Source organism: Muntiacus reevesi, chromosome 2 (assembly GCF_963930625.1).
Source record: "Muntiacus reevesi chromosome 2, mMunRee1.1, whole genome shotgun sequence".
Classification (NCBI taxonomy): domain Eukaryota; kingdom Metazoa; phylum Chordata; class Mammalia; order Artiodactyla; family Cervidae; genus Muntiacus; species Muntiacus reevesi.
Genome location: NC_089250.1, coordinates 147,017,495 through 147,043,620, shown reverse-complemented (window position 1 = coordinate 147,043,620; position 26,126 = coordinate 147,017,495). Strand labels below are relative to the sequence as shown.

General features: G+C 37.3%; 1 protein-coding gene across 2 annotated transcripts in view; it reads right to left on the bottom strand.

The window, feature by feature from the left end:
* SLK (STE20 like kinase) overlaps positions 1 to 24,284 on the bottom strand; it is a 59,700-nt gene extending 35,416 nt beyond the window's left edge. The window contains exons 1-4 of one of the 2 annotated variants that reach the window (XM_065923268.1): positions 23,551 to 24,284; positions 4,140 to 4,304; positions 2,343 to 2,391; positions 1,853 to 2,002 (exon numbers count right to left, since the gene is read on the bottom strand). In XM_065923268.1, the coding sequence (XP_065779340.1) occupies positions 1,853 to 2,002; positions 2,343 to 2,391; positions 4,140 to 4,304; positions 23,551 to 23,700 (514 nt within the window). In that variant the 5' untranslated portion in view covers positions 23,701 to 24,284. The remainder of the gene's footprint in view (positions 1 to 1,852; positions 2,003 to 2,342; positions 2,392 to 4,139; positions 4,305 to 23,550) is intronic. The other variant, XM_065923269.1, reaches the window with a different exon arrangement.
* Between the last annotated feature and the right edge of the window lie 1,842 nt (positions 24,285 to 26,126).

Genomic DNA, 26,126 nt, shown 5'->3' with positions numbered 1-26,126 from the left:
CCATATGACCCAGCAATCCCACTCCTGGGTATACACACCGAGGAAACCAGATCTGAAAGAGACACGTGCACCCCAATGTTCATCACAGCACTGTTTCTAATAGCCAGGACATGGAAGCAACCTAGATGCCCATCAGCAGAAGAATAGGTAAGGAAGCTATGGTACATACACACCATGGAATATTACTCAGCCATTAAAAAGAATTCATTTGAATCAGTTCTAATGAGATGGATGAAACTGGAGACCATTATACAAGTGAAGTAAGCCAGAAAGATAAAGACCAATACAGTATACTAACGCATATATATGGAATTTAAAAAGATGGTAATGATAACCCTATATGCAAAACAGAAAAAGAGACACAGATGCACAGAATGGACTTTTGGACTCTGTGGGAGAAGGAAAGGGTGGGATGTTCTGAGAGAATAGCATTGAAGCAAGTATACTATCAAGGGTGAAATAGATCACCAGCCCAGGTTGGATGCATGAGACAAGTGCTCAGGGCTGGTGCGCTGGGAAGACCCAGAGGGATGGGATGGAGAGGGAGGCGGGAGGGGGGATTGGGATGGGGAACACATGTAAATCGATGGCTGATGCATGTCAATGTATGGCAAAAACCACTACTACGTTGTAAAGTAATTAGCCTCCAATTAATAAAAATAAATGAAAAAAAAAAAAAGTATACCTGTTTAGAGGTCATGACAAAGTAAAGTGAACTATGATCACTGGTATCAGCATGGCCATTGGATATATTTTGTCCTTTTAATATCTGTCCAAAATACTCAAATTTAGGCTTCCTCACCAGAGTTTATTTTTTTTAATTCATATCTTGGAAATACTTAAAAATGACTGTATCTTCTATCTGTATGTGCATATATGAAATTCATTAATTTCCCATCTAAAGTCTATATCTATTCCTCCTTATGAAATTATCATTTATTCCCTCAATGAAAAAAAAAACAAAACAATTTTCAACGTTATACTTAATTTAGCATCTTTTTTACACTTAAGGTTAGTTACTTTGTGAGTTTAGCCAAGATACCATATCTACAAAATAGAATATAAAACTAAAGATGGAAAAAGAAAATGACTAGATATGAGTTTTGGAAATGAAGACAAAACTAAGTGGTTTTACATAATGTATCATTTTCTAAATGCATTGTATTTATAAATATTAATCCTACATATAAAAATTTAAGGGAAAAATTATTAAGCAGTCTTTTAAAAATGTGTCTTTAAAAATAACAATCCATCCTTTCTTATTGTTTAAAGAGTCTTTGTATTAGGTGCCTATACTTAGAAATTCTGGGAGTTAATGAATAATTATTTCCCAAGTTTTTTGTTTTTTTGGCCTCACCTCATGTTTTATGGGATCTTAATTCCCAGGCCATTGGCAGTGAAAGCACCAAGTCTTAACCAGTGGACTCAAGGGAATTCCTTCCAAGGAAATACTTTAAAAACTGCTGCTGCTGTTTAGTCGCTAAGTCGTGTCTGATTCTTTGCAACCCCATGGACTGCAGCTCACCAGGTCCCTCTGTCTGTGGGACCTCCCAGGCAAGAATACTGGAGTGGGTTGCCATTTCCTTCTCCAGGGGATCTTCCCAACCCAGGGATCTTCCCAAACAGGGATCTCCTGTTTGGCAGGCAGATTCTTTACCACTACATCACCTGGGAAGCCCCAATTTAAAAAATTAACATGAAGTAATTCTCCATGTTTTACATATTTTAACGTAATTCTCTTTGTTTCACATATTAATATTTGAGTCATAAAAGAACAATAATAAGTAACAGACATACAGGGAGAAATCTCAAAGCACAAAATCAAATGTTTTATCTAAAAGAATAAACTTACCCAACTTAATATCTCCATCTAAGGTAAAAAGAATGTTGCCAGCCTTTAGATCTCTGTGGATGATTTTATTATCATGTAAGTAGTTCAAAGCCTCTAAAGTTTGCTTACAAACTACTTGTATTTGGGACTCAGTTAACGGTCTCTCAAGCTCTGAAACGAAAAAGTAAACAAATAAGCATTTTGGTATGGTGAAAGTGTATCAGCAGGCTATATACCTTTAATACCTTTACTGTGTGCTGAAGATAATATACAACGAAATGATCTTTTTTAAAGTATAACACAAATATTACTTTCTTCACATATTATATTCAACATTTAATTTTAAAATTTTATTTCAGTCATCTAAGAATACAAAAATAATTAGGCTGATTTAACTTATTGAATGTTACTCAACAATAAGATAAACATACATGTATAAATGTTTGAAATCCACTGACTTTTTTTAAAGTATAATTTAAGATATAAATGTAAGGAACAAAAGTACATTTACCAAGCATCACAGCATCCACTGCTCCACCAGCACAAAATTCAATGAGGATCTGCAGGCAAATAAAAAACCACATGTTTAACACAACACTGATTCTGAGTATTTTTCCTTCAAGCTAGCAAAAAAGATAAATAAATAGGTATCAAATAACTTAAGTTACATAAACAATATTATGCTAACAACCGTAAAGACTTTCTTTGTAAAAAGAGTTACAAGTCTTGCTGTACATGTGAGAAAATACAAAAGGAACACAGTGTGGAAGTGTGACCATTTTTGTTCATCACCACTTGTAGTGTCCCAGGTTCTCTAAAATTACCAGGTACAGAATTTTTATTAAGGGCTATATTATATATCCATTTCCTCACCACTCAAAGACTTTATACTCTCCTTTTTAAGGTAACTGTTCTGAGTTAAATGAACAAGTATATTTTTTAACTTTACCACCAGGAATATATCCTGAAAGATGGATTTTAGTTTTTCTAAAAACTTGGGGAAAACATACACAAAAGCTTCAGATACTAGCTCACTTATCACTTCCTATTGGATGCCCAGCCAAACCTCGCCAGTACATACCACCATGCAGTTTTCCTTCTTAATCCTCATCACAGTTTTCATTTTGCATTTTTATGATTCTTCAATTAATTCATGTCTATCTCTCCCTCCCACTGTCCCTCATAGTTGTCCAGCTGTTTTTTTAATTACATAGCTTAACAAATTCTATAGATTCATAGTTTTTTCTCCTCTATAGAACAACACTTTATTTTTTACAGGAGCTTACCAATAAGTTGTTTTCAAATTCATTATATCATAGAAAAAATAATTTGGGAGACAGATCATTATTCATCCTATAGTTGAGTGAACAGACTGATAAAAGATTAACTGATTTATCCAAGTTCCTGCCTAGCATCACCAAAATAAAAAAGGAAAGGTCTTTTGATTTGCAAGCAAGTACAGCTTATATTATCTACACTTCTTTTGTAATACTTTGCTTATTCCTTCAAGGAGACAAACTAAAACTCCATTTAAAAAAGTACTCTTCCCAGAGGAATCAGGTGGAGAGGGAGGAGGGAGGGGGGATCGGGATGGGGAATACATGTAACTCCATGGCTGATTCATATCAATGTATGGCAAAACCCACTGAAATGTTGTGAAGTAATTAGCCTCCAACTAAAAAAAAAAAAAAAAAGTACTCGATTGAATTAGTATTGGTGCAGAGCAAGTGACTGACTGGTTATTATAAATATTCACATTTTATTTATATATTTATTTATGCCTAACATTTTCTAAAAATGAATAAAATTTTTACATACAGGCCTAGCCACAACAAAAGAAACTTAAAAAAATTAAATACTTAAATTTAAATTAAGAAACTTCTAACTAAGTAACTTCTAAGACACTTCAAACTAACATTAAAAAATAAATAAATAAAAGAACTGGGGGAAAAAGGCTTGAAAGAAAGAAAGTTCTAACTGGGAAAAAAATATTAATTCAAGAGAAAAAAGCAATATAATTTCATTATTTAGGAAATTTAAAATTCTTCACCAAGTTTCTAAATTTCAGTCAAATGTCAAACAATCAAGAAATACAGTATTCTGAAATACACATCTAAATATCAGTTGAAGTTAAGGATATGTTGCTATGTTGTTAATCATCCTCTCATCAATGGGTCAATTCTCATTCAAGTAGCCTAAGTAACTAAATAGAAGAGGTAGTGCAAAAAAAGGTCTACACAACTTATAAATCTCTTCAAGACAATTACCTTATTTTGATTATTCCTACAGATTAACCAAAAATACTTACCCAAAGATTATTCTCATAATAGAAGGCATCTAGAAGCTTGACTATATTAGGGTGATCACAAGATGCTAATATATCAATTTCAACCATATAGTCTTCAAGTTCTTCTTCAGATTTGGTGTCAATCACCTTTGCAGCAGCTAAAACATTGGTCTCTTTATTCTGGGCCTAAAAACAAAAGCATCGTAAGTCCACAATTACAATGCATACTTGCTTTATAAATATTATTTTTTAATAAACCTTATTTTTTAGTTTTCAGTTCACAGCAAATCTAAACAGAAAGTACGGTTCGGCTCAGTTCAGTCGCTCATTCATGTCCGACTCTTTGTGACCCCACAGACTACAGCACGGCAGGCGTCCCTGTCAATCACAAGTCCTGGAGTTTACTAAAACTCATGTCCATTGAGTCGGTAATGCCATCCAACCATCTCATCCTCTGTCGTCCCCTTCTCCTCCTGCCCCCAATCCCTCCCAGCATCAGGGTCTTTTCCAATGAGTCAGTTCTTCACAGCAGCTGGCCAAAGTACTGAAGGTTCAGCTTCAGCATCAGTCCTTCCAGTGAATATTAAGGACTGATTTCCTTTAGGATGGACTGGTTGGATCTCCTTGCAGTCCAAGGGACTCTCAAGAGTCTTCTCCAACACCACAGTTCAAAAGCATCAATTCTTCCATGCTCAGCATTCTTTATACTCCAATTCTCACATTCATACATGACTACTGGAAAAACCACAGCTTTGACTAGACAGACCTTTGTTGGCAAAGTAATGCCTCTGCTTTTTAATATGCTGTCTAGGTTGGTCATAACTTTCCTTCCAAGGAGCAAGAATCTTTTAATTTAATGGCTGCAATCACCATCTGAAGTGATTCTGGAGCCCAAAAAATAAAGTCTCTCACTGTTTCCACTGTTCCCCCATCTATTTGCCATGAAGTGATGGGACTAGATGCCATGATCTTAGTTTTCTGAATGTTGAGTTTTAAGCTAACTTTTTCACTCTCCTCTTCCACTTTCACCAAGAGGCTCTTTAGTTCTTCTTCACTTTCTGCCATAAGAGTGGTGTCATCTGCGTATCTGAGGTTATTGTTATTTTTCCCAGCAATCTTGATTCCAGCTTGTGCCTCATCCAGCCCAGCGAGTCTTATGATGTACTCTGCATACAAGTTAAATAAGTAGGGTAACAATATACAGTCTTGATGTACTACTTGCCCTATTTGGAACAAGTCTGTTGTTCCATGTCCAGTTCTAACAGATGCTTCCTGACCTGCATACTGGTTTCTCAAGAGGTAGATCAGGTGGTCTGTATTCCCATCTCTTTCAGAATTTTCCACAGTTTATTGTGATCCACACAGTCAAAGCTTTTGGCGTAGTCAATAAAGGAGAAATAGATGTTTTTCTGGAACTCTCTTGCTTTTTCAGTGATCCAACAGATGTTGGCAATCTGATCTCTGGTTCCTCTGCCTTTTCTAAATTCAGTTGGAACATCTGGAAGTTCACGGTTCATGTACTGTTGAAGCCTGACTTGGAGAATTTTGAGCATTACTTTACTAGCGTGTGAGGTGAGTGCAATCGTGCAGCAGTTTGAGCATTCTTTGGCACTGCCTTTCTTTGGGATTGGAATGAAAACTGACCTTTTCCAGTTCTGTGGCCACTGCTGAGTTTTCCAAATTTGCTGGCATATTGAGTGTAGCACTTTTAACAGCATCATCTTTTAGGATTTGAAATAGCTCAACTGGAATTCCATCACCTCCACTAGCTTTGTTTGTAGTGATGCTTCCTAAGGCCCACTTGACTTTACATTCCAGGATGTCTGGCTCTAGGTCAGTGATCACACCATCGTGGTTATCTGGGTCGTGAAGATCTTTTCTGTATAGTTCTTCTGTGTATTCTTGCCACCTCTTCTTAATATTTTCTGCTTCTGTTAGGTCCATACCATTTCTGTCCTTTATTGTGCCCATCTCTGCATGAAATGTTCCCTTGGTATCTCTAATTTTCTTGAAGAGATCTCTAGTCTTTCCCATCCTATTGTCTTCCTCTATTTCTTTGCACTGATCACTGAGGAATGCTTTCTTATCTCTCCTTGCTATTCTTTGGAACTCTGCATTCAAATGGGTGTATCCTTCCTTTTCTCCTTTACCTTTCACTTCTCTTCTATTCACAGTTATTTGTAAGGCCTCCTTAGACAACCATTTTGCCTTTTTGCATTTCTTTTCCTTAAGGATGGTCTTGATCCTTGCCTCCTGTACAATGTCACAAACGTCTGGTCCACAGTTCTTCGGGCACTCTATCAGATCTAATCCCTTGAATCTACTTCTCACTTTCAGGGTATAACCGTAAGGGATTTGATTTAGGTCATACCTGAATTGCCTAGTGGTTTTCCCTACTTTCTCTAAGTCTGAATTCGGCAATAAAGAGTTCATGGTCTGAGCCAAAGTCAGCTCCTGGTCTTGTTTTTGCTGAGCGTATAGAACTTCTCCATCTTTAGCTGCAAAGAATATAATCAATCTGATTTCAGTATCGACGATCTGGTAATGTCCATGTGTAGAGTCTTCTCTTGTGTTGTTGGAAGAGGGTGTTTGCTATGACCAGTGCATTCTCTTGGCAAAACTATTTTAGCCTTTGCCCTGCCTCATTCTGTACTCCAAGGTCAAATTTGCCTGTTACTCCAGGTATTTCTTGACTTCCTACTTTGCATTCCAGTCCCCTATAATGAAAAGGATATCTTTTTTGGGTGTTAGTCCTAGAAGGTCTTGAAGGTCTTCATAGAACTGTTCGGCTTCTTCAGCATTGCAGGTTGGGGCACAGACTTGGATTACTGTGATAGCGAATGTTTGCCTTGGAAATGAACAGAGATCATTCTGTCATTTTTGAGACTGCATCCAAGTACTGCATTTCGGACTCTTTTGTTGACTATGATGGCTACTCCATTTCTTCTAACGGATTCTTGCCCACAGTATAAGATATAATGTACAGAAAGTAGACATAATGTAGCAGAAAGTACAAAGAGTTTCCATATACATCCCTTCCCTACTCATGCAGTCTTCCCCACTACCAACATTCTGCACCAGAGTGGCACATTTGTTAAAGCTGAGGAATCTATACTGACACATCATCATTAACTGAAGTGCATTGTTTACATCAGGATGAACTCCTGGTGTGCCTTCTATGGGTCTAGACAAAATACATGATATGTATCCACCACGTTAATATCATACAGAATAGTTTCACCACCCTAAAAATCTCTATGCTCTGCCTATTCATCCCACTCTTTCTCCTAACCCCTCCACTGATCTTTTTACTGTCTCCATAGTTTTCTGTTTTTCATACAGTATGTAGCCTTTTCAGATTGGCTTCTTTCACTGAGTAACATACATTTAAGATTCCTCCACATCTTTTCATGGTTTGATACCTAGTTTCTTTTTAGTGCTAAATAATCGCTGGATACACAGATGTAGTAGGCATGTTGATTCATTCACCAACTGAAGGCATCTTGGCTGTTTCCAGGTTTTAGCAATGATGAATAAAGCTGCTATATACATCTGCATGCAGCTTTTTGTGTGGATATAAGTTTTCGACTCCTCTGAATAAGTACGAAGGAGCAGAATTACTGGATCATATGGTAAAAGTATGTGTAGTTTTGCAAGATACTGACAAACTGTCTTCTAAAGTGGGAAACAGTGCAAACAGTGAGACTTTATTTTGGGGGGCTCCAAAATAACTGCAGATGGTGACTGCAGCCATGAAATTAAAAGATGCTTGCTCCTTGGGAGGAAAGGTATGACCAATCTAGACAGCATATTAAAAAGCAGAGACATTACTTTACCAACAAAAGTCTATCTAGTCAAAGCTATGGTTTTTCCAGTAGTCATGTATGGATGTGAGAGTTGGACTATAAAGAAAGCTAAGCACCAAAAAATTGAAGCTTTTGAACTATGCTGTTGGAGAAGATTCTTGAGAGACCCTTGGACTGCAAGGAAATCCAACCAGTCCATCCTAAAGGAGATCAGTCCTGGGTGTTCATTGGAAGGACTGATGCTGAAGCTGAAACTCCAATACTTTGGCCACCTCATGCAAAGAGCTGACTCACTGGAAAAGACCCTGATGCTGGGATGGATTGGGTGCAGGAGGAGAAGGGGATGACAGAGGATGAGATGGCTGGATGGCATCACCAACTCGATGCACATGAGTTTGAATAAACTCCAGGAATTGGTGATGGACAGGGAGGCCTGGCGTGCTGTGATTCATGGGGTCGCAAAGAGCTGGACGTGACTGAGCCACTGAACTGAACTGAACTGAAACATAAATATTAACAGATACACGCTAAGTGCTTAATACAGATAGAATTTCAAGTTGCAGGTTCTACTAGATCAGACTATTAGGATTCAAATTTTGATTCTGCCACTTAATAACTACATTGTTTGGGCAACTTATAAAATCCCTCTCTTAGACTTAGTTTCCTCATCAATAAAATGTACTTACAACTCACACGTTTGTGAGAATTAAGATAAGAGATATTTGCCAAGGGAAAAAAATAAACATTTAATACACTGCCTGCCATTCACAGTAAAAAGGATTCGAAAACATTACCTGGAATTATTACTATTACTAGCTAATCCTCAAAATGATACCATGATATATTAGCATTCCTGCATTAAAGGAGGATAAATAAACTCAGTGAGGTTAAAATGCTTCCCCAAGGTCAAGAAGAAGAGGCAGAATCGAGATTCAAATCCAGGCTGTTTCCAAAACTCTTTCTTTATCTTAATCATTACCCTTCCCAATTTCCCTATATTTCCATCAGTTTAATTATTTTTCATTGTTTTTAGTACTTTTAACTTTTCCATTTTCTTTCTTTAAATGAATAACTTCTCACTTCCATTTATTACAAAGGGAAGGTTTCCAAATGTGTAGTAGAAGTCAAGATCATGATTTTAAAGTTAGGAATCAAATCATAAAATACTAACTAGGCTTTTTTACATGGACAGAGGAGTCTGGTGGGCTACAGTTCATGGAGTTGCAGAGCTGGACAAGACTGAGTGACTGCACGCACACACAAAGGCCTTTAAAGCAGATTTTCAACATTATGCATGTTACCATCATGTCAGCAAATCTATCATTTTATAAGAAAAAACAGCAAACTTTCAAAAGCTAGTAATAAGTGTCTTAATAAATAAATAAATGCCCAATTCCATTTTAATAATTTATAAGGAGAAAATTTTATAAAATAAAAATATATGTATGCAGAAAACATTCATCAAAGCAGTGTTTATAATTAAGCCTCAAATGTCCATTAACAAAAACCTACTTAAATCATTCCGTATGCTTCTATAATGGAGAATTATGCAACCATTAAAACAAATTGATTAATCAATTAATATTTCTTAATATAGAACAAACCACAATATATTGCTGGATGGAAGAAAAGAAACTTACTAAACAGGAAAGGTATGCAATTTTACAAAAATGACACATCAATTTTTACATAGGCATAGTTATATAAGAAATACTTGGAAAGACATCATCGGGGGATGGCAGAGTTTCATGTGCCTTTGACTTTCTCTGTATTTTTCACACTGTTTACATTTTTAAATGGACGTGTATTATTTTTATGGAGGCAATAAAGTACTACAACATCAGTCTATGGGATATTTCTTAGGGATCTATTACCTAATCTTGGAGATGATGATGAAAGAACACGCAAACTAGGTATAAGCCTCTATGTGGGAATTCTACTAAGTAGACTTTGCTACATTTTACCTCCTTAGGTAAAAACAGAGGTAGAAATTAATACTAACTACTAACAAAGTAACCCTAATGTTTAGGATTCAGAGAATGGTGGTGTAGTCACTAAGGCATGTCAGATTCTCTGTGAGCCCAGGGACTGTAGCCCACCAGGCTCCTCTGTCCATGGATTTTCCAAGCAAGAATATGGAGTAGGCTGCCATTCCCTTCTCCAGGAGATCTTCCCCACCCAAGGATCGAAAGCTGGTCTCCTGCATTGCATGCAGAGTCCCTCTTGACTGAGCTACCAGGGAAGTCCATTATCTTATGTTCTGCAAAGAAAGAAAAACTGCTAATAAACAATGACGAAGTTTGTCATTTAGAATTTTCACATTAGTCCTTTTTAAGAGCTCTTTTGGATAGATCTAGAGAAAAATTGCTATTTTACATTATCTTTGTAAATACAGGAAAAATAAAACACTTCTTCACATTTAACTCTTCTGAGTCACTTTTTCACTCAGAATTATCTAATGTCTGTGTTTTCACGCAATATTATTCTCTAGCCACGAAAAGCTTTGGTGATACAGCATTTCTTTAAAAAGTATTCCTCTACTACTGTCTCAAAAATTTTCTTTGAAGCTACTACCTCCTATTTTGATATCATAGTGCTGCTATTCTCTTGATCTTATCACAGGTGCTAAAAGAAGCTTTTAGATGACAACCTGAACTCACATTCTTTCTTCACAACATTCTTAAATGGTTTATTGATTGAAACATCAACGGGTTGTAACTGTATGATACCTGAGATGCAACGACATTCACAGTGCACAATGACATATATATCACAACTGCCACCTGGCGAACAATATTAAGGCATCAAACAATAAATCGGGACTTATTCCAGTTTCAGAAATGTTAAAAAGTTGAAGGCCTATCATAACTGGGTGAAACACGGCAATAAGTTTATCTAAGAAAGACACTTCAGTTGAAAAAATAATACATAGAACTCACTCTCCCCCAAGTCAGGAAATAAGCCAGTGAGAAATGTCCTCTCACCATTTTAATGTAACACTTCGGGAAGAAGGAAAGCAGAGCAACTGTCCTTGAAAAGGACACTATAAAATACAAGCAGTGGTGAGAGACCAAGGATACTGTGAGCAGAGTTAAAAAGTCATCCTTCTTTGGCATGCCTCTACCCATGGCAGGAGAGATTTTACAGATGTACCTTTTACTTGTTAATAGAATGGCATAAAAGAGAAAAAATAATTAATAATAGATAATCTCTAAAGTTCTTTGTAGCAACAAATTTCATTATTCCACTGCCCTGGATATACTGATTAAGTCAGCGACAGTAACATTTGGTTTAATATAAGTAATAAATAAAATTTACATTAGAAAATATAGTGCCTCTTACATTACTGCTTGAAAATATTCATCATGATCTGGTTCTAGAGAACTCTAAAATGCAAAACTGAAACAAATTGATGTGCGCAAAACCATACTTTAAACAAACAATGAAAATAAGGTGTTAAAAAGAAACAATCACATCTACTACCTAAAAGCAGACAAAATTTTAATTAAACAAATGTTAATAAAAACAAGAATGAAATAACAAACACTTAGATATTAATTTAAAGGAGCTATAATTTCAATGGGTAAAGTTTTCAGAAATCAGTCATGATCACTTAAAAATCACTATGTTTTTATCTTCACAAATCACAGGAGCCAAGGAAAGAGACTGCAATGACACAAACTCAGCAACTTGGAGGAAAAGATTCTGCAGAGTTGAAACTCAGATCCCTGAGGAGAGAGTGGTGCTCAGCTACTGCTGAGTCTCTGAACTTGGAAGAGGGCTCTTGTGAGACCAGGGTACCTTTTGAGGAAGAGGGGACTAGCCAATCAGAGCAGGTGTTTGTAAGGGTAAGAAGGATAAGACTAGTTCTGTGAGTGTTAGAAAAACTACAAACTGAATCTGGGACAGCCATTGTTGGGGTGAGAAGTTCCACTAGGATGATGGTCAAAGTAACAGCAAAGCAGACAGGGAGCCACAGGAAACAGAAAGATGTAGGCTCTCTCTCCTCCTCCTTGCAGCCTTCCTGTAGTGTTCAATACTTCTGAAACCTAAAAGTGAGCACCTGGCAAGATAGACACGGTGATCTGCAAAAATCTCAGAACAACATCACAAAGCAGAACCTCGGAAAGGGGTGTTTGGAGATGAGGATTATAGATGGGAGAACTAAGACACAGTAGTATTAAATATTTGGTTAATAAATATTCAAATTTCCCAAGAGCAGTTTGGGGGGAAAAAAGCACTAGAGAAAGAAAATAGTTTTAGACTGTTTAGATACTATTAACTATTTTATATTACATGCTAATCCTGGTGATCGTCTCAGAACCCAGTAAGATTTTGGTAGGAATAAGAGTGAGTATCAAATAAGAATAAAATTACTCAACATAACTTAGCAAAGATACACAGTTGATTTCCACTATTTATTCTCATTTGTTCTACAGAGTCACTACAAACCCTGAATTAGTGAATACTGAACCACTGCTCCTAGAAGAAATATACACACACAATCCCCCACACACAATCCCCCACACAGATTATAACCTTAGATCTCAAACAACTCATCCTGGTAGATTCTATTTGTTTCACAAAAGAGAAAATGAAGTTCAGAAATAGGTGATTTGTTCAAGGCTGCACCAACAACAAGTGCCCCCATCCAACTGGTCCCAAACCAGGAGCCTCTTACACTACAGTATACAGCCCCCTCCTGTTTCCATCCTCTGGACCTCTCTGTATGAGAGGTGAGACAAGACAGAGCACCGCCAAGTTCAATCTCAGTTCGAAACAAGAGCATCTAGGGACTCACATCTTACACAGCTTTGCAAGTGCACACAAATAACTGAAAGCACTGCATGTACAGATTTGGGGGCTACAAATAGGTTCTAGTAAGTAGATAAATTTGAAAATAAAGAGTCTGCAAATAATGAGGATCAGCTATACAACATACTCTTCCATTAACAGGCGGAAAATATTACAGATATCCTTTTTTAAAGGATTTCTCCACTGCAGAGGGCATGGGTTTGCTCCCTAGTCAGGGAACTAAGATCCTGCATGCCATGTGGTGTGGCCAAATTAATTAACTTTAATGCTTTTAAAGGAACACATTTTCACACCATTTCCTGAATTCTGCAAAAAAGAAAGGAATATACTTTATATTCTCTTTATATTCCCAAACACTACTTTATTTATATTGCTCTGGTTATATACTGAAAACTTAAGTTATTGATCAGTCAAGATACCAACAAGAGAATGTCAATAATAAATTAATGTTGGTTAAATCAGCAGTTTCTAAAATGTTTTACCAATTCTCAGATAACACAGTTTTCCCATTTATTTCATGGACTTGCTGACTCTGAGCAGCATGAATAAACTGCAACATTTTTTGATAATTGTGTGATTGATAAGCTTTAGGAATTTGCACGGGTTACACAGTTGAAAGGCTGAAAAAATGAGAACACAAAAAGAATTTTTAAAAAATATTTAGAAATAAGACAAAGACATACTACTTCTGGAAATTAATTCAAGAGAAATAAAGGCTTTTAAATGGTAAAGAAGATCATTACCACACAAACATTCTCAATGTTAAATTATAAAAGTAAAGGGCCAAAACAAAAGTTGGTGTCAAGAAAAGAAATTCAACACAAATACTAAGAATTTTATAAGGAAAAAAGATAAGCTAGCAAATTAAAGTCATTTTTACAATTCAAAGTTTCAGTTACCTCTTTTAAAACATAAATGTATATATGCTAGGAATTTGGACTTGATGTGGTATTGAGTACAAAATACAATGCAATATTTAATAAACACCAGGTAACTTTAGTAGCATAATACAGAAGTAGTTACCCATTCTGAAAAGAGAATTTCTTCCTCCTTTCATAGAAAGAGAAAAATGATCAATATATAAAGGGAGAAAAAATGTGAAAAGAAGAATTGCTAAGTGAAATAAAGCAATGTGCAGAATAGTATTTAAAAATATGATCCTTTCCTTTTTTAATTTGAAAAATCCAAACCTTCAAAGAAATTGAGTGAACAGACAGTGACCAACCATATACCCCTCACCCAGAGTTACTAACTGTTAACATTCTGTCATTCTTGCTTTCAAATCACTCTTTTGTAGACTGTCCCACTATTTGGATTTGTCTGTTTCCTCATTATTAGATTCAGGTTAAATATCTTTGATAAAAAATACCACATTAGGTGATTATACAGTTCCCAATGAGTAGGACCAGAAAACACTACTAGTAATAAACCTATTTAATCAAGTTCAAGCATTCTTTCCTATTCTTTTTATCCTTTAAATATATCCCACTAGTCTAGAGGGATAGGATGGGAAGGGAGGTGGGAGAGGGGTTCAGGATGGGAACACATGTACACCCATGGCTGACTCATGTCAATGTATGACAAAACCACTACAATATTGTAAAGTAATTAGCCTCCAATTAAAATAAATAAATTAAAGAATAAATAAATAAATAAATATATCCCACTAGTCAGAGTACTCCACTCAAAACCATTTCAAGCACTTTTCCACTATGACTATGTTATCAATTTGATATGCAGTTAAGTTCACCTGTATATACATATGTGTGTGTGCCAATATATTTTCAGTTTTACAAACAAGCATTCATACTTATGCTCAAACAGGCATAAAATTTTATCTGAAAAGACACACAGATACTGTTACAGTGATTGACTTTGGGAAAAAGGACTGGTGGGAAAAGTTTTCATTTTTCAATTTTATCATTTTTGTACTATTCAAGCTTCTAACGACAATAGTATCCCCTTGAATTTTTGTTAACAGGTTACCTAAAAGATATAACCTAAAAGGTATTATTTTTATAGTCTTTATACTCTGCAATATTTTCAGAATAGTATTTAAATTTTAGACATAGATAAAACATATTCTAGGGGTTTTTTTTCGGGAGGAACAGGGCCTTCCCTGGTGGCTCAATGGTAAAGAATCCACCTGCCAATGCAGGAGATGTGAGTTCGATCCCTGGGTTGGGAAGATAACCTGGAGAAGGGAATAGCCATCCACTTCAGTATTCTTGCCAGGAAAATTCAATGGACAGAGGAGCCTGGTGGGCTACAGTCCACGGGGTTGCAGAAAAGTCAAACACAACTTAGTGACTAAACAACAAGGGTGGATAGAGCGTCATGTCAATCCACAGAAAAAAACTAAATTCTAGATGAATTAAAATTAAAATTCTTTATAACTGTAGTATTAAAAAGTCAAGAAGAAAATATAGATAAATACATATCTAATTCCTGGGTAGGGAAAGTCTTTCTAAGCATGAAAGCAAAGAAGAAAAAAAGCAAAGAGACACAGTGACAGATTTTGTAAAAAAAAAAAAAAAAAAGAACACTATGTCTTAAATATCAAAAAAGCAACATAAACTAATTTAACTAAAATAACTGCACCATTAGGATAAAGTGCTCATTTTCACAGTACATAAAAAGTACTTTCAGATCAATAAGAAAACAGCTCATCAGAATATGAATAATTCAATTATTCTTAAAATGGCAATATCTCTAGAAATCAAAGATATGGAAAATGAAATAAACAGATACTCTTTTTGTCTATCGAAAAAGCAAATATTTTTTAAAAGGATAAAAACTATACTTGAAAAAGGTCAAGGAACAAAAAGGCGCAGAAAGAGACCATTGTTAGGTTGTTTAAACAGGCATAACCCATGTACATGTATGTTAAGTATACAGAAAAATATCAAGGAACATATACATGAAACTGATGATGGGGAGTTCCCTGGTGGTGACTTTCACTGCCATGGCCTGGATTCAATCCCTGGTCAGGAAACAGATCCTGCACGTTGTGCAGCACGGCCAGAAGAGAAAAAAAAAAAAAAAGAAAAGAAAGAAAGAAAGAAACCATGATAGTTGATACAGAAACCAAATAGTTACATTTATGGAGAGAAGAGAAGGAACAATAATTAGAGTGATGGCCAAAGAGACTAACTTTATCCCTAATAAGTTAATAGTCTTTATCAATAGAAATTCTTCGCATAACTAAAAATTAATTTCAAGATAAGTTTATACATTTCTAGAGTAATTTCACAGTAAACATTAATAAATGATCAGGTATTTTGCCCTAACAATTCTAAGAGAATTTATCCTAAAGAAATAAAGAATGTCAGAGAGATATATCATCAGTATATGGACATTTGACATATGATGGAGGCACTGCAAAGCAATATAGAAAGGGTGATCTTTTCAGTAAATGGTGTTGAGACAACTAGGTGTCTACATAGAAAAAATGAAACTGGACTCCCTATTTCATACTATAGACAAGAACCAACATCAGTTTAATTATAGATCTAATACAGAAGACACCACCATAAAACTTTAAGAATATAACACAGAAGGACAACTTCATCACTTTGGGTAAGGAAATTTTCCAAAGACAAAAAGCACTAACTATGTATAAAAAGTTAATAAACTGAACTACACTGAAATCTGAAACACCTACATAAAAAAGAACATCATAAAGAGAAACAAAAGACACACCATAAAGCAAGAGAAAGGAAGGTGCATCACCTGTACTTTGAGAGGATCAGTATCAGGAAAATACAGGCTCCCCCCCAAACCAACGAGAAAAAGAACCCAAAAGACTTTAACAAGCACTTCAGAGAAGAAGAAATCCAAACGGCCAATAAGTATATAAAAAGGAACTCAACCTCATTAGTAACCAGAGAAATAAAACCCCAGTGGGAACAGGAATTAACTGTAGATGGGCACAAGAGAGCTTCAGGTGGTCATAAGAGGATTCTAAACCTAGACTGTAGTCATGGTTGTACAACTGTACTAATTTATTAAAACTCACCAAATTATATACATAAAATGGGTGAATTCTGTGTTTTATATACACTGATAAAGGTATTTTTTTAATCGGCAAACAAATAGGAAAATTCACTGAAAAAATACCCAAATACTCAACAGGCATGAAAAGGTACTCAATTTTTTCAGTCATCAGGAAAATGTAAATAAAACCACTTCTCACTCACCACAATGGCTAACATAAAATATTAATAACAGTATTAATAATAATAGCAAGTGTTGCTGAGGATACAGAACAATTCAGAAAACTGCCATTCCCTACTGATGGGGGTGTAAATTGGTACAACCACTTTAGAAGACTGGCAGTATCTTCTGAGTCTTAAAACACATGCATCCGATAACCTAGGTACATATCCCAGGTACATATCCAATATAAAAGAATGTAAATGTACATCAAGATGCATAATAATATTCACAAGTCTTATTTTTAATATACAAAAAGTGGAAACAATCCAAAAGTTCACCAAAAGCAGAATGGAAGATTTTAGTATTTCATATATTGCAATACTATAGAACAAATGAACAAAAAAGATGAGAAGACTACTATGTGCAACTAGAGACGAATTCTTATCATAATGTTGAACAGAAGATGCCAGACACAAAACACACGTATGATTACATTTATATGAAGCCCAAAAATACACCAAAATGCTGCAGTAGTCTAGGTAAGAGATAATGGCAATTATGACTTAGAATTACAACAATGAAGAAAGAAAGGAGACAGATTCAAGAAATATTTATAGGTAAAATTACCAGGCTTGGTGATTGATTGGGTCTGGTGGGTAAGGATGTAGAAGATGTTAAGAATGACCTCCAGTCCCTGGTCTATGCATCTGGTAGATGGAAATGTCAATTACTGAATGAGGAACACAGGAGAAGCAAATTTGGGACTGACATCAGGAGTTCAATTAATTCATGTTTTTTACTTGCTGTTTAAGGAATCTGTGACATTCAGTGCTGTTTAAGAAATCTGAGACATTCAAGTGGAAAGCTCTAATAGATAGCTGGATGGGTGGATCCAGAGTTCAAAAAGGAGATCTCGGGATAGAGACCAAAATTGCATGTAGATGGTAACTGAAGCCACGGGAGAAGATGGGCTCTCAAAAGAAAAGATGAAGGCCTTAATCCAGCCCTGTGGAACCCCAACACTGAAAGTCAGGAAGAGCAAGAAGAGCCAGCAAAAATGTCTGAAGAGTAGACACAGAGGTAGGAGTAAAACCAGGAGTATGGTGACCTAAAAGCCAGCTTTTTAAAGGAAATGATGGTCAAGGGTCTCAGATGCTCCAGAGAGAGGTCAAGTAAAAGAATTAGGTGTCCATTTAACTCTTTTACTTGAATCTTAAGACCATAACAAGAGCCATTTAATTAGGTGAGCAGGAAGATGTCAAATAAGAAGAACAAGAAAATGTCACAGCACTGAAGAACATGAGTCTTTGAACTGAAAGGACTAACCAAGAGCCCAGCAAAATGAAAAGAAGAAAAAAACTACCTATATCAAAGTACATTACCATGCACAGAAGATAAAATGTAAATTCTAATAGCTATCAAGAGAAAAAGATCACAAGGGACCAAAAAACAAAATGGCAACAAACTTTCAACAGCAACACCTGAAGCCAAAAGGCAATGAATGGAAAAGTCTTTAAAATTCTAAGAAAAATGTACTTTTGAACTAGAATTCTACAACCAAACTATGCATTAAGTGTGACATTACAATAAAGACATATTCAGACAGGCCTAGTCTTAAAAAAGAAATAAACCTTCCATGTATCCTTTCTCAGAAGACTACTGAAGGATGTACATAACCAAAACAAGGAGGAAATTCCAATAGTAAAAACAAAGCATTTAAGACACTCCCGAAGTAGTCTGAGCTCCTAAGATTCTAGAGACAAAAATTATGATTCATTATTGACAGGTATTTTTTAAAAGATCTAGAAATAAACCAGATGCATAGATGGAAAGACTTAAGTATTATGGAGATGTTATTTTTTACAAAGTTAATCTATAAATTCCGTAAAACTCCTTCAAAAAAGCACAACAGGTTTTCTGTGTAACTCGTGCATGCGTGTGTGCGGGCTCTGTCACTTAGTCATGTCTGACTCTTTGCGACCCCACAGACTGTAGCTCATCAGACTCCTCTGTCCACAGGATTTCCCAGGCAAGAATACTGGAGTGGGTTGCCATTTCCTTCTCCATGGGATCTTCCCAACCCAGGGATCAAACTCACATCTCCTGTGTCTCCGGCATTGGCAGGAGGATTCTTTACCACTGAGCCACATGGGAAGCCCTTTGTGTAATTCAGTCAGGCTAATTCTAAAATGTACATGAAAGCCCTAATAGCCAAGAATATACCAGACATTGCTGAAGAAGAAGAAAAGGAAGTCTTTCTCTAGCAGAGATTGGTTTGGATGCTTTCCTAATTAAGAGTGGAAAACTGATAAAGGAATAAACAGATCAATGAAGAGACTAGAAATCCCAGAAACAGACACGTGCTGCAGAGCAGTGAGGAACAGTCTCCCCCAGTGATAAGCCATGGGACCACTGTGTGCCCACTGCAGAAAACAATGAAACTGGACCCCCTACCTCATACCATTTGCAAAAATCTTCACTAAGTGGCTTGTACACATAAATGTTAAAGTCAAAAATCATAAAAGCGCTTAGAAGATAAGATAGTGGTTTATCTTCATGATCTAAGGTTAGGAAAACTTTTTTCGCCTTTTTTTTTAATCCAAAAATCAAATTGGTTTTATTAGGTGATTCATGAATCAGGCAGCATCCCCTCCAACAACTGGAAGGGCCCCCAGGAAAGAATTTCTCAAATGCAATACAGAAAGCATTAACTGAAAAAGAAAAAAGTAGACAAAACTGATGTTAAAGTCAAGAATTTCTTGTTCATAAAAAGATACCATAAAGAAAATGAAAAGATGGGCACAGAAGAATGTATTTGCAATAGCCATAACTAGCAAATGGTTAAAATCCAGAATACACAACAAATAAACAAGAAAAAGACATCCAAGAGGAAAATGAACAAGACACTAACACAAAAGAAGAAATCCATACTAACAATCCTATGAAAAGAAACACTTAAAAGTAGTCAGAGGAAAGATGAATTAAAACCACAGTGAAAAATAAAACATCAGATTGTCAAAACTTAAAAATTTCAACAATATCAAATGGTGGAGAGAATGCAGAGTAAGGAAAATTCTCAGAGGATGCTGGTGGGAGTGTAAACTGGTATAGTCTAGTAAAATTAAAGATACACTACCCTATAACCTAGCAATTCTACTTCTAAGTTAAGTCTTAGTGATAAATTCATGCATACATGCACCAGTATAAAAGCCAAAAACTGAAAACAACTGATATATCCAACAGAGCAATGGTAAATAACCAGCAATATAATCATATATTGGGATTCTATGCAACAATTAAAATTCACTACAGCTCTAGTGATAACAAAGACAAATCTCACAAACCTAAAGCTGATTTTCAAAGAGGTAAGACACAAAATACACTCAGCACACACAAAACTAAAGTTATGATGCTTAGTTATACACTGCTAGATAGTAAACTATAAGGAAAGCAAAGAAATGAATAACATACAGACAGGATAGTGGTTTCCTTTAGTGGGAGAGCAGAATAAGTTCAGAAAGGAGGTGAAAAGGATTCTGGAACACTGGCAGAATTCCTTTACTCTGATGGTTGTTAATACTGAGTTCACTTTATTACTGTTCGCTAAATGTACATATATGTGTTGTACGTTTCAATATAATGATTATATGTTTCACTATTTTTTAAAAAGGCGCATGCCCATCAGGGTCATAAAATGAATCACTTTTCATCCAGCACCAAGTCAGTAGCCCAGCTTCAATTCAACGGATCATTTTATGGCATTCCTTCTTTTTTTCTGTTAAGAGCAACAGAAATCCAAACATAAAAAATGTGAGGGATATTACATATCTTCATTTATATGTCAAGTAATACTATTAAAAAAAGAGAAAATAAATTTAAAATTGGGAAGATATTTCAAGCAAGAAAGTAACTGTTACAGAGCTGTGTAGTGCAAGACTAAGTGGAAAGAATACAGCTATATGATGAAAAAACTGTTTCAAACAAACTAAATACACAAGACAATTGCCTATTTAGAAATTAATCTTTGTAAACAGTTATAATCAAATGACAGTTGGAATCAACTTCAGAAACAGTTTTATACTGCACACTATACATACTATTGTAAAGTTTGATTGCTTTTTCTCCTACACAGAAGGAAGTTTATAAATTTAAATTTCCTAGGGACTCTTGGACAGTAAAGGAGGTTAGGAAAAAGACATAACAGGTGAGATAAGTTTAAATTTTAAATTTTGTTTTAAAAAGCTCACAGCCTACTCCTTGGGAGTATAAAATAGTGAGACAAAAAGAAAAGATGCAAAGAACTCCCATTCTTCAAATATCACACTAAAATATACACCAAGCCCACAAAAAGTATCCTTGACACAGTCTTACAGTGTTAAACTACATGGCGTAAGGCTCTTATTTTTCAGAAAATTTTCAATAGGTATCTCACTATAGAAAGACATATTCACTTTGCAGGTTAATGAAAGAATTAAATCAGAGTATTAGCATGTCAAGATAATCTGCCTGTGCCAGAAAACAGTTTTACTATCTTCCTAGGTCCCTTTGCCTGTCCCATCCCATATTTCATTTTCAAGCTCTAAATATAACGACAGTAATTTTCTGCCATTTCCTGAGCCCTTTTTTGTGTCTTACATTTATTATCTCCTTTAATTCTCACATACTGAGGAGTAGATTTTACTGATGAGAAAAATGAGACATGGAATGATTAAGTAACTTACCCAACATCAGAGGTTGCTATTGAGGGAGCCAAGATACAGTCCTACTCCAGAGCCAGTGTCTTAATACTACACTGTTTCTATTCAATAAAACATTTATACCATGAAAACTGCCCATAATCACCTACTGCCTTCTAACTACCAGATCCCAGATGCCTTGAGGATTTATTACTGCCTTTCCTGGATAACTGCATACTCACACAACATTAATGGGTAAAGGAATCTAAACATTTAGGAAATCTATGATTTTCCAGTTATGAAAAAGGAGGTCCAGAGACATTAAGTGTCCTGTCCAAGACCTCAAAGCTCATTTGTGACAACCAGCAATAAAGCACAATTCTTAACTCCCAGAAGGATCTCCCCACTGCACTAAAAGCCCTGTCTACCACACATCTATACTGTAAGCTCTTGTTGAAATCCATACCCTCCACATTAGGCACTAAAGTTTACTCTGTCAACTTTCACAGCACACAAGAGCAACAACAGCACTCACAAGCAGGTAACACATTCTTTCATTTCAACAAATATAAAGAGAAATGCACTATGTGTGAGGGCAATAAAATTAACCCAAATGTATATCATAACTTGGCCCCTGGTCTTATCATAATAACATAAACACATTAACATGTGACAAGTGCCATAGCAGCAATGTGAACAATGTGTTCTGAAAGCACACAGAAAATAGTGGATATTTCAGACAAAGAAGGCGGGGCTTTGAGATGTGTTAGAGCCAGTGCAAAGGCAGGGTGGGATGGTGCTTAGAAAGAAGGAAAAAACGCTATCACTTCTACCACCAGATGTTCAAGTTAAAAAAAAAAAGCAGTAATCATAAACACAGGGTCAGAAGGGCTGAGTTCAAATCTAGGCTGTGACTGGTGTGAATAGGAACAATTTCTGGGTCTCAGTATCCTCATCTATGAAATGGAGATACTACTGACCTGCATGTCTCCCAGAACTTTTGTGGGGGCCAAATTATGTGTAAGTTAAACATAAGTTATTTATATTTCACACCTAGGCAACCCTGTGGGTCCTTCCCCTTAAAAACTGTCTCATAAAACCTCACCATTCAGATGAAAATATCCCAATGACATCATTCATATACTCCTTACAGGATAGTAAACATTTAACACAAATGCCCTCAGACTGAAATAGCAAACCTCATTCTACGGAAATGAATATCTGGGTATAAAAAATATTTGTGTGTATATATATATATGGGGGGGTATGTGTTTTTTAATTTCTTCGGCCCTGGAATGGATTTCTAGTCGATGCTTATTATATTTAGAAACTAGTATCAGATGCAGGTTTCCTTCTGGAAATTTTCTATCAGAAATTACATTCCATTTTACACTATGCTGTCAAGCGACCAACTCAAGTATAGTCTGCAAGTAGCAATCGCTTTGCTCTTATCCCAAGAGACTGGTTATGTATAAGCTATAGATACAACGAAATACATACCCTGGGACCCCAAAAGGGTACTATTTTAGTGTAAGTATATATATGAATGCAAACAGCTTAACAGAAAAATAGAAATACACTTTAAATGAATGCCAACAGCTTAACAGAAAAATAGAAATCCACTTTAAAGTATAATGAGTTTCTGATTTGAAAACACTTGAGGGCCAAACCAGACCCCTCCTTTTAATGAAAGAACACCCTCACTTCCTTTAACGTTGAACAGAGTAGGCTGTATCCCTTGCCTCCCTTTGGCAACCATTCTTTAAACTACATCCAGGCCCTATTTTGTTCAACCTTAAACCCTACGTCTTAGCTACTCCTCGGATGGTAACCTAAATAAAGTTTCAACGTACGTTTACGAAGTCAAAAGAAGGTCCCAAAGACAGGAACGGGACGCGGGAGCGAGAAATCCTCGTGCCACTCCCGGCCGCTGGCTATTTGATCTCTCAAGTGTAACTTCCCTTTTCTCCCCCTTACCTTGTACACTTTGCCAAAGGCTCCGTCGCCCAGTTCTCCTATAATTTCCCAAAACTCCTCCGGGTTCAGATCCCTCTTCACATGTTCATACTGCTTTTTCTTCTTATCGCTCCCCAACTTGAAGATCTTACGGAAATTGAAGAAGGACATTTTTCCTCCCCAACAGAGTTCCTCACACTTAAGGATGAAAAACAATAAGAGGCAAAGTTTCTCCTCCCTCGTCTCCCGCGCGAGCCCGGGCGGCGGCGGCAGGCGCGGGCAGTTCGGGCTCCCGCCGCTGCGGCCAGGCGGTCCCGGGGGAAGGCGGGGCGCGACTCCCCCTCCGGCCCACGGGGTGGGGGCGCTGCGCGGGCGGCCCCTCCGCCGAGCCCGGCCCGCGCTCTGCACGGCTAAACGCCTGGCCCCCGGCCGGCCCTCGTGGGGCGGCACCTGCCCCGGCGCTCGTCCCCACCCGGCCCGGCCCGACGGGTCCGAGCGGTCCGGACGCCAGCGGCCGCGGCGGTTAGGCCCTTGTCAAAGCGAGTCTCCAGGGGCGGCGGCTACTCCGGGCTAGGGACGCAGCTGGCGGCTCTGAGGAGAGCAGTCGGCTGGCCGAGCTCTCCCGCCCCGGGCCGGAAACCCCGGGTCTCCTCTGCAGCAGTCCGCTCCCGCGGCTCGAGGCCCGCGCGTCCCCTGGGCTCTGGGGCGCAGCCGCCGCCGCTGCCGCCTCGCTCCCTCCCGAGCCCACGCAGCCTCTGCCTGGAGCGCGCGCCGACGCCGACGCCGCAGCGCGCCCGCCAGCTCCCCCGGCCGCGCGCTCGGCTCTCCGCGCGCTCGCGCGGGGGTGGCACCTCTGGCCCCGCGCACGCGCGTTGAGTCCCGCAAGCTGGCGGCCCAAAGTGGCTTGCGGGCGCCCGCGCTGGGTGCGCTGTGGATCATAGAGCGGGTAGCCGATTGATGGTTCCCCGGGTTTTGCCCTCCAAGCAAACCTTGTCAGTCCACGGCTTTGACGGAGTTGTCCTTTGCGCACGACCCTCTTGGTTGTGCTAGCGGATGTTGCCTCCATTCTGGATCTGGGAAAATGTGTAGAGTGAAAGCTGAGCTGCCCGGATCTGGACTTCTTCGCTCTCAAACGAGCCCCAGAACAGAGTGGGAGGGAAGAATATGCGATGGCTGTTTGCTTTGGATCCAGAACTTATCAGCTCTCTGACCTTGGGCGGGTAACCTCTCCGAGCCTCAGTTTCTTCATGATGAAGTCGAGGTCCTAAAGTCCCGATCTGGGGATTGTGGCGAGGAGTAAAGGCAATGGAAAAAAATCCCTATGCACTGTGCCTGCGCTGGTAAATGCTCAATTTCAGTTCCAGCTGTTGTTAAAAATGTGTACGTAAAATAGACATAAATATATAAAGTTAAGCCCACTTCTTAAGTGATGACTAGGGCATTCTTTTGAGGGTAATCTGTCTTCTGGGCACTTGCGTAGCCATCATCCTGGCGTCAGCCTTCATGACTCCATCTGAACCGCTAAGGCCTCCACTTCCTGACCTGTCTCCCGCCCCCTTGTACAGCACTAGTGGAAGTCTACCTACTGTGGTTGCTGGCTGGGATCTGTCAGATGGTGCCTTCCCGTCCTCAAAAGAGAGCTCTTTCAAGGCAGTCGCTGATTAGTCATCATGATATCCAGGTACTATACCAACATTCCTGGCATTTGATAGGTAAGCCGATCTCTTGAATGAATGAATGTTATCTGGAGCAGAAGACATATTGCTATGTAACCCTACCAAATCATTTTGCCCTCCAATCCCAAAGTGACGTAACAAAACCCGGCTTCTAGTAAGAGGGATGTGGTGATTTTGTTTCTCAAGACTCTGTATGTTTTGATAGTCTTATAACCTATAATGGAAAAGAATAAAAACGAACATATATATATAATATATATATGTATACCTGAATCACTTCACTGTACACCTGAAAATAACATTGTAAATAAACTCTATTTTAATAAAAATTGAAACTAAAAAATAAGTTGTTACAAGGAATAAATACAATTAAACTATATACTTTTGTGTTTTGACAAGCATAAACACCTGTGAAAACAATGCCATAATTGATCTATTTTCAATTGCTATCATTTATTTAGGTGGCTTACGTGAAAAGATAGTATGTGCTCATTGTGGGAAATGAAGAAATGCACAAAAAATTAAAAAGTGTTATAGTTCTACCATTTAGAGATAACCATTGGCAAGACTTCATCATATTTCCAAAGAGGACTTTCTGGCTGTACATTATTTTTTTTTACATGGATAAAATTATACTGCCTATAAGATTTAAAACTTGTGCTTTTCATATTTAAGTGATTAGTGTTTTCTTCCATCATGAGATATTTAATAGATTACTTAACAACTTTTCTCTGTTACGGATAAAACATTGATAAATATCTTTGTTCACAGATCCTTTTCCACATATTTGATTATTTCCTTAGGATAAATTACAAGAAGTAGATTTGGGTCCAAGGATATGTCTTTCCTTTTTTTGTTCTTTTCATAATACAAAATCTTTACCATTTTCTCAATTAAAAGATAGCATATTCTTGTTGTAAA